Source organism: Neolamprologus multifasciatus, chromosome 19 (assembly GCF_963576455.1).
Source record: "Neolamprologus multifasciatus chromosome 19, fNeoMul1.2, whole genome shotgun sequence".
Taxonomy (NCBI): Eukaryota; Metazoa; Chordata; class Actinopteri; order Cichliformes; family Cichlidae; genus Neolamprologus; species Neolamprologus multifasciatus.
The window spans coordinates 29,238,411-29,250,607 of NC_140457.1; the positions used below are offsets into that span (position 1 = coordinate 29,238,411).

General features: G+C 39.9%; 1 protein-coding gene across 2 annotated transcripts; it reads left to right on the plus strand.

Moving 5' to 3' along the window:
- Positions 1 to 1,330: 1,330 nt before the first annotated feature.
- On the plus strand, positions 1,331 to 10,490 carry LOC146496799 (glucosamine-6-phosphate deaminase 2). 2 transcript variants are annotated; one of them, XM_085144511.1, is made up of 7 exons: positions 1,331 to 1,452; positions 1,803 to 1,941; positions 2,031 to 2,132; positions 4,537 to 4,719; positions 6,989 to 7,173; positions 8,596 to 8,770; positions 9,786 to 10,490. In XM_085144511.1, exons 2-7 carry the CDS (start codon positions 1,818 to 1,820, stop codon positions 9,842 to 9,844), a joined length of 828 nt encoding a protein of 275 aa, XP_085000637.1. In that variant the 5' UTR covers positions 1,331 to 1,452; positions 1,803 to 1,817; the 3' UTR covers positions 9,845 to 10,490. The 2 variants fall into 2 exon arrangements, with proteins under 2 accessions (XP_085000637.1, XP_085000636.1); XM_085144510.1 differs by lacking the exon at positions 1,331 to 1,452 and having other exon boundaries at positions 1,459 to 1,941.
- The last annotated feature ends 1,707 nt before the right edge of the window (positions 10,491 to 12,197 follow it).

Consider the following 12,197-nt stretch of genomic DNA (forward strand, 5'->3'; position numbering starts at 1 on the left):
CGTGTAATCCATTTATTTCAACAAAGTAACTGTATTCTAAATACCACCTTTTTAAACGGTAACTGTAACGGAATACAGTTACTCATATTTTGTATTTTAAATACGTAACGGCGGTACATGTATTCCGTTACTCCCCAACACTGCACTTAATTCACTCAATGACATGCGAATCAATTTCTAACTTATATGTAACCTGTGTTTTTTGTGAGTGTGTGATTTTTAGTTGATATAATTTCTCCATTAAAATGAAACTCCCTTCAAAATGAGAGTCTTCATTAATTAGTGTGTGCTCTGTATGCACTCACATAAAAGATGCACCATTTAACTCTTCAGCACAAAGTGGATGAATTGTGCTGAGTACTAACAGACATTGCTAGATAAGCCTGTGTGTGTGTGTGTGTGTGTGTGTGTGTGTGTGTGTGTGTCCAAACCTATGACTGTACTGTACGTGGTTGTGGACAGATGGCTACAAAATCTCCATGTACACAAACTAACTTTACTGTATCCCATTTATGTAAATCTAAATTTGGTCTCGTGTTTTGAAGCCACTGTGCTCAGCCATTCACTCTGCTCGATGTCAGCGCTGGATGCTACCATTTAAATGTGAAATCAATTAGTGGAACCACAAGTTGTTCTTTTCTTCTCATTGTTTCTGTTGAGTGTAGTAGTTTCCACATTCAATGTCTCCTATGTTTGATGCTGGGAGAGGGAACAAACCCTCTGGGTTGTGGGTTGTGTAAGTCCAAGCAGGTCTTAAAATCTGCCAAATGGCCCATGTGAAAGTTGTTCTTATTCTTTCTATGCAGAATTATTTCTTAGCTTTATTGTAATTAATAAAGATATAGTCGAAGAATTCTTGAAAACAAACTTTCTTACTGGAAAGTCTAACGAGGACTTCCAGGTGATGTTAAAGAATTACCTCGAGCTAACATAATGGTCACACAACAGTGAAAAAAATCCAACCACGTGGGGACGTATACATGTGGAGGATTGCATCAGAACAGTTAGTCAGTGTCAGATTTTTGGCAAATGAAAACTTCAGATTATCAACAATAAATGGTATATGGCTTGTATTTGTATAGCGCTTTACTTAGTCCCTAAGGACCCCAAAGCGCTTTACACTACATCCAGTCATCCACACATTCACACACGGGTGATGGCAGCTACATTGTAGCCACAGCTGCCCTTGGGCGCTCTGACAACGTTGGATTTTTGAGGCGCAGGTAAACACGGACTGTCACCAGTGCTGTTGACCAGCAGGGTTTGAGAAAAGACTGCCAGCTTTATTCAGCGTAAGAAGAATATTCAATTTTGTAATACTGCTGCTACAGTTTCGATATAACATGTTTTGGTCCGCGCGGACTTCCATATGTTCCACACGTATCAGCTGACGGGCAGATGATCACGTGACGATCACCTGCTTCCTGATCTGACAAACGGCAGATTTTGCAGGTAACCTGTGTTATCGCTCTGATGTTAGACTCGTGTTAACTGCGGATTTGTAATTCCCGATCCTGTGCGGAACATTCCCGAGACTGTGCAGTATTACGTGTACACACCACGCGAAATATTCCGCTCCGGTCGACTTGCTTCACTTGTTAGCATTAGCAAGTACTTCCGATCATTTACTAAAGTATAGTTTTGGACTCTAATGACTGTTTATCATCGGCCCTTTCTGCACAGGAACACAGACAGATTGTTCAGATACAAATATTTATCGGAGGAGGCATTTGAAATAAGCTAAGCGCACACTTAGTTGCTAGTTTTTACTTTTCCAACTTGTGTTTTTCTCACACACTCAGTGAGAGCTTACTACTATGAGGCTGGTCATTCTCGACGACTATGATCTGGCCAGTGAGTGGGCAGCTAAATACATCCGCAACAGAATAGTCCAGTTTAAGCCTTCTGCTGACAGATTCTTTACTCTGGGCTTACCGACAGGTGAGTAACAACAATATTCATGCTGCGAAAAATGAGTCCTGAAATGTGACGTCTGTGTTTCCCCACTAAGGATGTCTCCTTTCTCACAGGTAGCACTCCTTATGGCTGTTACCAGAAGTTAATTGAATACTACAGACATGGTGATATTTCATTCAAATATGTGAAAACATTTAACATGGATGAATATGTCGGTGAGTTAAAGGAGAACTGACTCAGCTTTTTCCTCAGTATTAGTTGGGTAACTCTAAGTGGGCTGTTTGGAGTAAGTGTTTTTGAGGTGGGGCCGTGTACTGGGAGACCAAATCAGCAGTGTAAACTAGCAGCTCAAGTCTGCTGACAGTGTGTTAACTGTGATTAATGAGCTGCATTAAAGTTAATATGTCAGAGTTGACAACAGAAACAAAAACGTTACAGCCAGTTTTAAAACAGACCCACAGACGTTTATCATCGTATCAATAGTGTTACAGCATCACTCAAATCAGAACTACTTGATTCTCTGTTTTAACCCTCACACACTTACCTAAAAGCAGATAACGCATAAGCATAAAAGGAAATGGCATCAAAAGAGTTTGTTGTCTATAAAAAGCTCCCCATAAAGCTAGGATATCATATTCTCATCACTGATTGGAGAAAATAGACAAACCGTGGGCTTCTCTTCAGCTCTGTATCCAGACTGATAACGAGTCGGGGCTGAGCCAAACATTCCTTTAACCTTCTTGAAATTCCTCATAAATAAAATTTTAACTTATCCAGGAGGCGCCAGCCTTAGCTGTCTCCTTTCGATGTCGTGTAGCGGCTCTACTCTGAACCCCTCCTGAAGGACTGAACTTACCCTGTTGCTAAGGGGAGCCCCTCCACCTTTCAGAGAAAGTTAATTTCCTCTGCTTGTATCTGCGATTTCATTCTAATAGTGTTAACAAAAAGATGAGGCACAGATGAACAGATTTATGCAGCCGTCTCCCACCAGATGGCAGGAGACACAATAATTTAGTGGCATTGGGCATCAATTAAAATGTTAACAGATCTCCATATTAGCTTATCTTAATTGGATCCCTGTTAAATCCAGAATTGAATTTAAAATCCTTCTCCTTGTATACAAAGTCCCATTTTTTTTATCTTAAGGACCTCATAGTAGAGCTGGGCGATATATCGAGTTTTTAAAAAATATCGATATATTTTTATACGAGATATAAGATGTGACAATATCCTTTATATCGATATAGTCTATGTTACGTTATAATTATACTTGTGGAGCCGCAAATTTGCCTCTCTTTCGTCCACTTTTCTCTTTACACAACGTTACTCGGCCTCGCCTCTCCTTCACTGAACACAACTCCCCCTCCTCCCCCATCGCTTCACCTGCAGGCAGAGACAAGATGGACACGGCAAATCTCCGTTAACGAGTTACTGCGCATCGCCCCGTGTGTGGGGCTGGACGCCATCAATGTGTTAGCTAGCTAACCACGCTAACGAGCTAACCACGCTAACGCCATGCAGCCCAGAGGCGCTGCACAGCCTAAAATCCTTTCATTTTCTCAAAAGCTGACAGCGCGCCTTATGTATGAATTCTGGTTGTGCTTGATGGCCGCGAACCGATTTTATGTGGTACACAGCGCTCAGCAATCTGTCAAAAAATGTTTTAGTACGACTTTGGTAAGCTACGGTGCTGCACCGGTTGATGGATTGTCAGAGCATTACGGCTACCGAGGAGCCTCGCGGAGTGATACGTACTGTGCTTCAACGTAATATTACCCTACTGTGTATAAGGACCATAAATGGCACCTGTTAAGAGACGTGGTTACGACGAGGATTTCAAACTCAAGGCTGTCAGTCACGCAGTAGAACTTGGGAACAGAGCAGCTGTGAAATCTGTCTTTGTTATTATGCTCATCGTCTGTTAGTTTACATTTTGACTGCACAATTGTGAGCTTTTTGTTATGCACAAAAACAACATTGTTTTCTTTTATTTATGGAGCATTATTATTTAATAAATGCTGATAATTTATTTTTGAGTAAATTTTTGTACATCTACGCTCTATGTTAATAAAAGTGCCTGTGTGACATCTGGGACACAGCTTTGACTAAGAACTCTCTTTTTGTTCTTACTTTATGGCTTTAAAAAAATATATCGAGATATATATCTTATATCGCCGTCCAGGTAAAAAATATCGAGATATGAATTTTGGGTCATATCGCCCAGCCCTACCTCATAGTACCGCATCACCCCAACAGAGCACTTTGCTCTTAGACTGCTTAAATAACTTCATGATCAGGTTATGTGTTCAGCTCAGGTGTCAGTGGTGACTTAGCCAAGTAAAAAGAGACAGTTTCATGACACAGAAACATGTGACCTCGAGCTCAGAACTGCTCACTAAACCATTTATTTCTCATTGTCGTCCACAGGACTAAAATACTCAGTAGCTTTGGGCTAGCAGTAACAGAATGTACTAACATTAGTTGTATGAAGAGATTTTCATCAAACTGAGTGATCAAGAGTGATACTCCACATGATTAGTTACTTTGAGCTATTTAGTTCTTTTTCATTCTGCTTTTCTTACTAACGTCACTCTCAGTAAACACGTTTTTGCTGTTCAGGTCTACCTCGTGCTCATCCGGAGAGTTACCACTCCTACATGTGGAACAATTTCTTCAAGCACATTGACATTGATCCAGCCAACGCTCACATTCTTGATGGAAATGCACAGAACTTGGAGGAAGAGTGTCAGGCTTATGAGCAGAAGATCGCTGAAGCTGGAGGAATCGAGTTGTTTGTTGGAGGTCAGACGTGTGGCTTTTAATATAGATTGCACAGCAGCGCTGCGTGGTGTGCAAACTGTTTGTGAAAGTGTTGTGACTGCAGAGTGTGGCTGTTTCACTACATTATTATTATTATTATTATTGTTGTTTCTAAGTGGAGTGGCGTTTTTCTGTTGGGATATTATTAATATAAGTAATACACCAATGGTATACAAATTTTAGAAGGAAACCCTGCTAGCTTAGAGTAAACTGTACCTTTGCCACATCTCGTTCGCTGTTATTGTGCAAAGTTGGCTGAACTCAAGGCAGTTGTTCTTTTCTGTGCTTGTCTATCACACACAGCTCCTCATTCGAACTATTTTTTTCGTTTCTTCATCATCCATCAATATTTACTCGTCTTGAATGTAGCAATGTTTATGCTAACGTGCTAGATAGCATTACTTATGTGCCCAGTGGCCAGATAATTTAATATATGCTCACTGGACACACCGGCTGTGGTAAACAGCCGAAAATAGCTTTATTGTTACAAATTGTTTGGTTTACAAATTCTGTTCCATGTTGTTTGCTCTGTTGTTAAATTTGCATTATGTAAGTAAGTAAGGTTTATTTATTAAGTGCTGTATGGCTGAAGCAGTTCAATGATATGTGGAGTCATGTGACCGTGGAGGGCTCGCATGTGTCACATGGTGTCATACTGGACCTTTCAGAGGACCTGGTGTGAAGCCTCGCAGCAGCATTGTGAACCATCTATAGACAATCCAAAGATGATTTGCTCAGGCAGAGGAATAACAAATTACAGGGATCAGGGCGAGATGAAAGCATGCGTAAGCATTTTTATTTGACTTTGAGACACAACAACAGGAAAGATGATCAGCTTTGAACGAGATGGCCAACATGCTTTTCCAAGCCCAGATTTTTCTCACTGAACGTTTTTTATTCCTGTGGGAACAAAGTTATCAGGGGCACAGATCAGAACTTCAGTTTTTTGCGTTTGTTCAAAGACAGATAATTTTCTGTCATCCAGTTCTTTGGGACATGGATGCAGTTTTCAATGAAGGATCATTTGGTTATATTCTGGGCTTTAAAAGACATGTGACATCTGCATAACAATGGTATGAGATGTGTTCAAAGGTAGGATGTGCCCACATGGAAACATATATAAGGTCTGTGTAGGTTCTCAGTTATCCAGGTCATGGCAGTCTAAGGAGCCTGGAAAGACAGCGACTCGGCTTCTTTAAGTTTCTTTAAAAATAAAACTTAAGTCCAGCCGGTTTCTTTCCAAGATCCTTAGACAAACATATATAATGTGAACAATGACCAGTAGAGAGTCGCAGGGAGGTAAATGGACTGATTCTTGTATAGTGCTGGTCTACTCTCCCGGAGCACTCAAAGCGCTCTATACAACATGCCACATTCACACAAGCGCTTTCTTATGTGCTTTCAGTGGTTCCTAGCTAAGATTCACACACACATTCACTCTCCGATGCATGAATCGGAAAGCAGCTTGGCATATCCGAGGACACTTGGCATCAGACTGGAGGAGCCATGAATCAAACCCTCCGATCAGTAGATGACCTGCTCCTGAGCTAGAGCCACCGTGAGGAAACGAGGCTCAGTGAGCACCAGACCCAGGCTTATTCACACACACACACACACACACAGAAACTGCACAAAGACACATCCTTCCACATCCACCCACCCTCTAAAGTGCGGACGGACAGGTGCCCCCCCCAGATGCAGCAGCACCCCCTGCACAGCCATCCCGGCCCCAGATAGGGTTTAGGAAAGTGGGGTGGAAGAAGACCCACCTGCTCTCCTCCCTGCTTGTTGGTTGCATATGTTGGTTTGCCTTAGTGTGTGAGGTGATAAAAGAGAGTGATTGAGGGGACAGATGCAACACAAGCATGAGCACTCGATGGGCCCCTTAAACCCTCGGGATCTGAGGTCCACATAAATGCACTGTACTTTTTAAAAACAGGGTCAATAACAGTCTGATTAAGGGACACAGCCAGGCGCCAGAGAACGAGTCTCTTATAAACTCAGGGTCAGATGGCGTACGAGCTTTTTGAACAGTAAGGTCGGCTGATTGTGGCAAATGAAACGTTTGAATTCTCTCGGCCACTTTAGATGAAATTAGAAAAATATGTAGCCGTCGCATCTTTGACTGTGTTGTTAAAGGAATGAAGTAGTTAAAAAACTATGTGCACCTACTACTATGTCATAGGGATCAATTCATTCTTCGAATGATTGTAAACCTTTTCATTTTATGCTGTTGAATATTGTTCTGTAGGTATTGGTCCTGATGGTCACATAGCGTTCAACGAGCCTGGCTCCAGCCTGGTTTCCAGAACGAGAGTGAAAACCCTCGCAAAGGACACCATTGTGGCAAATGCTCGTTTCTTTGGCAACGACCTCTCCAAGGTTCCCACGATGGCTCTGACTGTCGGTGTGGGAACCGTCATGGATGCCAAGGAGGTCAGATTAAAGGGCCTTTTTTGTCCTGTTTACACACTTTACATGCTAAATATTTGCACAAGTTTTACCTCTTATGTGTGTAAAGGCCTGAAGAAAAGCCAGCACGGAGGATTTTGACAGCGGATATTTTACCGGCTGATGTTTATTGAGACTGTTTCTCTTCTGTAAGAGCGACTCCGTCTCAAGTTGTAGTTCTACTCGGCCGTCTCCAGTTTGTACAAAAATGTTATCGTGCAAAAACTTTGAACATAAATAATAAGTGCTGTGAAATTTTAGCTTCATACATCAAATACTTGTCAAGATGTACTTTTTGAAAAATGCTCCACTGACCTTCTTTCCAACCCTTTTAAACCCAAACTTCCAACAAACTACTACAAACTGACGTTTTCACTCTCTCACCATTAAAGACGAATCAGGATCTAATTTGGCACGAATCAGGATCTAATTTGGGATAGATGCATAAAAAACAGTGTCTATTGTATTTCATTTATATATGAAAAAAGTCCAGCACTCCTGTCACATACTGGATCACACACGAAGTTGCAAAAGACAATCTCTGAATAATCTGTAGTTGACTTTTATAATGCTGCACAATAAAATGTGTCGACTCATTTTTAACATGGAAAAAAAAGAAGAAAAAGCCATTTTCATTAAAGTAATCCTGAATTGAGCAAATACAAAGAGTTGTATCACAAAAACAGTAGTTTAATCGAAACAGTAAAACAGATGGAGTTTCTACATGGAACTCTAATTATAACTGAGAGAATGGTTTTGTACATATTTCGTTCCATGTTTCAGAACATTTTCTTTCACAGGGTTCTGAGACCAGTCTCTTTACTTTCACATTATACTTCCCTCAGATAGGGTTTGGCAACCGTCAACATCAGAACAGCCTTTTAGCTCCTCCTACCAAACAGGAGAAGAGCCCCATGGCCTGGCAAGCCACAGGTCGCTGATCTCTGCCTTAGTCGATATTACCAGAACACGGAGGATACATTTTCATTGCTATGTACATGAACTAGTTAAACTATAGGCTTGTAATTCATAATCAGGCTGTTCTAAAACCTCCATGAAAAACCGTCAGTCGATCCAAAATGCAGTAGCAAGAGTATTATTAGTCAAACATTTCCCATATTATGTTCCCTGGCTTCCTGTTAAATCCAGAATTGAATTTAAAACCCTTCTTCTGACATAAAGTGTCTTGCAGTCAGGTCTAATCTTAAAGAAGCTATATTACCATCCCATCCTGTTTCCTCTCCTATGAGCAAACACTGTTTGCTGTCTGATTTTTGGACTTTTCGCTCTAATATTTAGTTTCTTTAGCTTACAACATAAAGTTGCTTGAATAACCATGGTTGTGGCTGCTGCTAAATATAGTCATTTCAGTTCAATAAAACTTTAACACACTTTTCCTCTGCTCAGGTGATGATTCTTATCACGGGAGCACACAAAGCTTTTGCTCTCTACAAAGCCATAGAGGAGGGAGTTAACCACATGTGGACAGTATCAGCGTTCCAGCAGCACCCACGCACCATTTTTGTCTGTGATGAGGACGCCACCTTGGAACTCCGAGTCAAAACTGTCAAATACTTCAAAGGTACCAGTCACTCCTGTTGTGTGCCTGTTTCTAATACCTGGTTATTTTTAACTAAAAAGCTACAGTGCAGGTAACGGATTAGAAAAATGCTAACTGACTTAAATGTGTACCATAAGTACAGGTATGTGAACCAAAAGGACTAAAATGTCATACTTAAAGCGATCAAACAATTTAGCTTTAGCTAACAAATGATATATGTTTCTCTACCTGACTGCTTTATACAACTTTCCTCATGCAACATATTTAAATATGTTGAAAAATGCAAAAGCTTGTAGAATAAAATCAACAATGTGTGGAAAACCTTAACTAGTACATTTGTTTAACACACTTGTGTTTAAATTTAGCTACACAAATAGACAGAGGCTACGTCCACACGTACACGGGTATTTTTGAAAACGGAGATTTTCCGTTTTCGTTTTAAAAAATAATCCCGTCCACAGAAACGAAGGAAAACGCTGCTAGGAACATGCCAAAGCAGCAGGTGGCGCTATATTCCTAACCGTGCAGAAATGTTGGCCAATCAGAAGTCTAGAAGCCTCTGTGGGAAAAAGTAAACAAAGCTGGGGCATAGAAGCAGAACCGAGTCGTATGTGTGGAGGGACAGTAACTGTGTGTGTATATGTAAGCATTTAAACACTGCAGAGAGAACAAGTAACAGTATTGTAGAAATTCATTTCACCGAAGCAATAACGTGGCGCACAGTGTGACGTCAAAAATGCGCACACCTTTGACGCTGCGTTTTCTCCGTTTTTCTCGTCCACACGTAAACGCAAAAACTGAGTTTTTAAAAATCTCCGTTTTCAGTGACCAAAAACGCCGTTTACGTGTGGACGAAAGGTGCAAACGCAGAGAAAAATCTGCGTTTTCAAAAATACCCGGGTACGTGTGGACGTAGCCTGAGAGCTGCAAACTTACATATTTACTTATATATGCTTAGCATTAGATTAGCATTAGCTTGGATATTTGACAGTCCACATCCCAGCAGTTTGTTTTACTCTTTTCATTGTTGTTGTAGGTTTAATGCACGTCCATAATAAACTGGTGGACCCAGTGCTCAGCATAAAAGACCAGTAAAGGAGCCAGTGAATAATGAAGACAACTGAAGGTTGTGACCAATGATTTCTGGATTCAACATCTGTTCCACGTCTGAAGAGCTGGTGTTTGAGTCCTTCACTGTGCATGTTGCTTATTCAGAAACTTACTTTGAATGTTTTTCTTTTCAGACTGTTACTGATTATTAGTGAAAGGTCACTCTTCATTTATGTCGCGATGTAGTTATAACACAAGTTTACCTATCCGAGGTGTTTTGTTTAATCTTTAACTAATTAAAACTAGTTAATGTTTAACTCGTTTTTTCAGGATTACTTTTTTCTATAAAGTAATGACCATAAACAAAACGCCCAAATTTGTTTGGTGGTTGAAGTGAACCTAGACTCTTTGTCCATATTCATTCCCAAAGTAGAAGGCAACAATGTGCAGACAACAGTTCAACAAAAGAAGCAAATGTGATGTGTATGTTGGTCAAATCTTGTCAGCCAAATAAACACTGTACATGTAGATATATTTTAGGGTCCTCGTCAATTAATTAAAGAGAAACAATAATTATCAGTCGGTGGATTTGAGTGTCTCACATGTGGAGACCATGAGTGGTTTTGAGGTGATGTTCCCAGTGGTTTAATGCTCCTGTTAGAAAACCTTCTGTTGGGATGATTTTCTTTCACGCTGCCAAAGAACAATTAAAACTCCACCCAGTTTTCTTTTACAAGGGGTTCATAACGTGTGTCCCAGACATGTAAGGTGCTGGTTTCATACACTTACTGGACGAGTGTGTATTCCTATGTAATTAATTAATGCTGTTACACCTGAGCGTACTGAAATGCAGTGTGACTGCAGCATAAATTTAATTTGTCTTAACTTTACTTGAAACACATTCTTGTATATGTGCTTCACAATAACTGCTGCTTGACTTTTTGCTTCATGGGTCCTTCTCACTTGGATGTGGCCTTAGAAGGCAAGGGCCTGTTGACCCTATATTGATACATACAAAACTACACATTTATACCTGAACATTGATGTCCCCATATGGGAAGACAGAATCACAATATAATGTCAGCATATATGTCATGATCTTGGTCTCAGTGGTCTTGTGTACCCCTACCAGACGATGTTCACAGTGATTCTACAGTTGATGTTTACCAGCAGAATAGTGTAATGTAACAAGATGATCAGTTGAACTGAATCTGTGTTTTTTAAGTAAATTTGAAGACTATTTTTAAAAAATGTATTTATTACACCCAAGGTTTTATCATTGATATTGGTTCTGTCTGTTGTACTTTGGGAAACACATAAATAGGGGGTCATATGATTGTTGGGTTTTTCTCTGTATCTATGAAGCGCCTTGAGGCAACTTTTGTTGTGATTTGGCGCTATATAAAATAAAAAAATAAATAAAATAAAATGAAGCGATATGATATGATACATTGCTGCTCTGTCCCATATAGCCAGTGGTGTCAACCAAAGGGAGAGGAATTTATTGCCTTTGGGAGAGCAAAGAAGAGGACCCCAGACTTATCTGTAGCTGCCTTTGTTGATTTACATAATTTGTTTAAAGAGCAAACCAGCAAATGACCCAAAAGATTGTGTTAATGGGTCAAAAACACTTGGCCTAGGTGTTGCCAGTGTTGCCCTAACTATAAGCTAAAACTATAAGTTTTAAACCTAATCTTAAAAGTAAAGAGCGTGTCTCTTCCTCCGAATCCAACTGGTTCCCATTACAACTTTTAAATATGCTAGCAACCACAAGTAAGAGGCCAGCAAGTGCTCAGCATCTCTGGAACTCCTTCAAGACTGTTGGAAAACCAGGTGACGAAATCATGAAGCTCATCAAGAGAGCAGAATCAAAGCAAAATAATCTAAAATATGGAGCATGTTTTGAGTTATTCCACACTTTTTTGTTTACTGCATAATTCCCCATGGGTTCATTCATAGTTTGATGCCTTCAATGTAATTATTCATGAAAATACAAAAAACCCATTAAATGAGAAGGTGTGTCCAAACTTCTGACTGGTAGTAGAATAGAATAAACCTTTATTATCCCACAGATGAGAAATGTGGGTGTTACACAGCTTTTATAGCAAGGGGAATATAAAATATAAAAGGAAGACACAAGGTTGTCCTATTTACATAAGCAATTGAAGTTCGTACATACAGGTAACAATGTACAGAATATGTATAGAAAAACTGTACATAACTATTAGGGGTGCAACGATACACAAAATTCACGGTTCGGTTCGATACTTTTGTGTCACAGTTGGATATTTTTTCGATACAAAAAAAAAATGTTGATGCCTTTTTAATTTGTCATTTATTAAAATTATAAATATATATTTTAACTCAAAAGTACAGTTTTTAAATTTAATGTTGCTGA

What these genes read in the sequence shown, in the direction of transcription:
- LOC146496799 (XM_085144511.1), top strand. Translation starts at nt 1,818, where the DNA reads ATGAGGCTGGTCATTCTCGACGACTATGATCTGGCCAGTGAGTGGGCA. An exon ending in CCGTCATGGATGCCAAGGAG is followed by an intron (nt 7,174 to 8,595) that starts GTCAGATTAAAG and finishes TCCTCTGCTCAG; the next exon opens with GTGATGATTCTTATCACGGG. An exon ending in AACTGTCAAATACTTCAAAG is followed by an intron (nt 8,771 to 9,785) that starts GTACCAGTCACT and finishes TTGTTGTTGTAG; the next exon opens with GTTTAATGCACGTCCATAAT.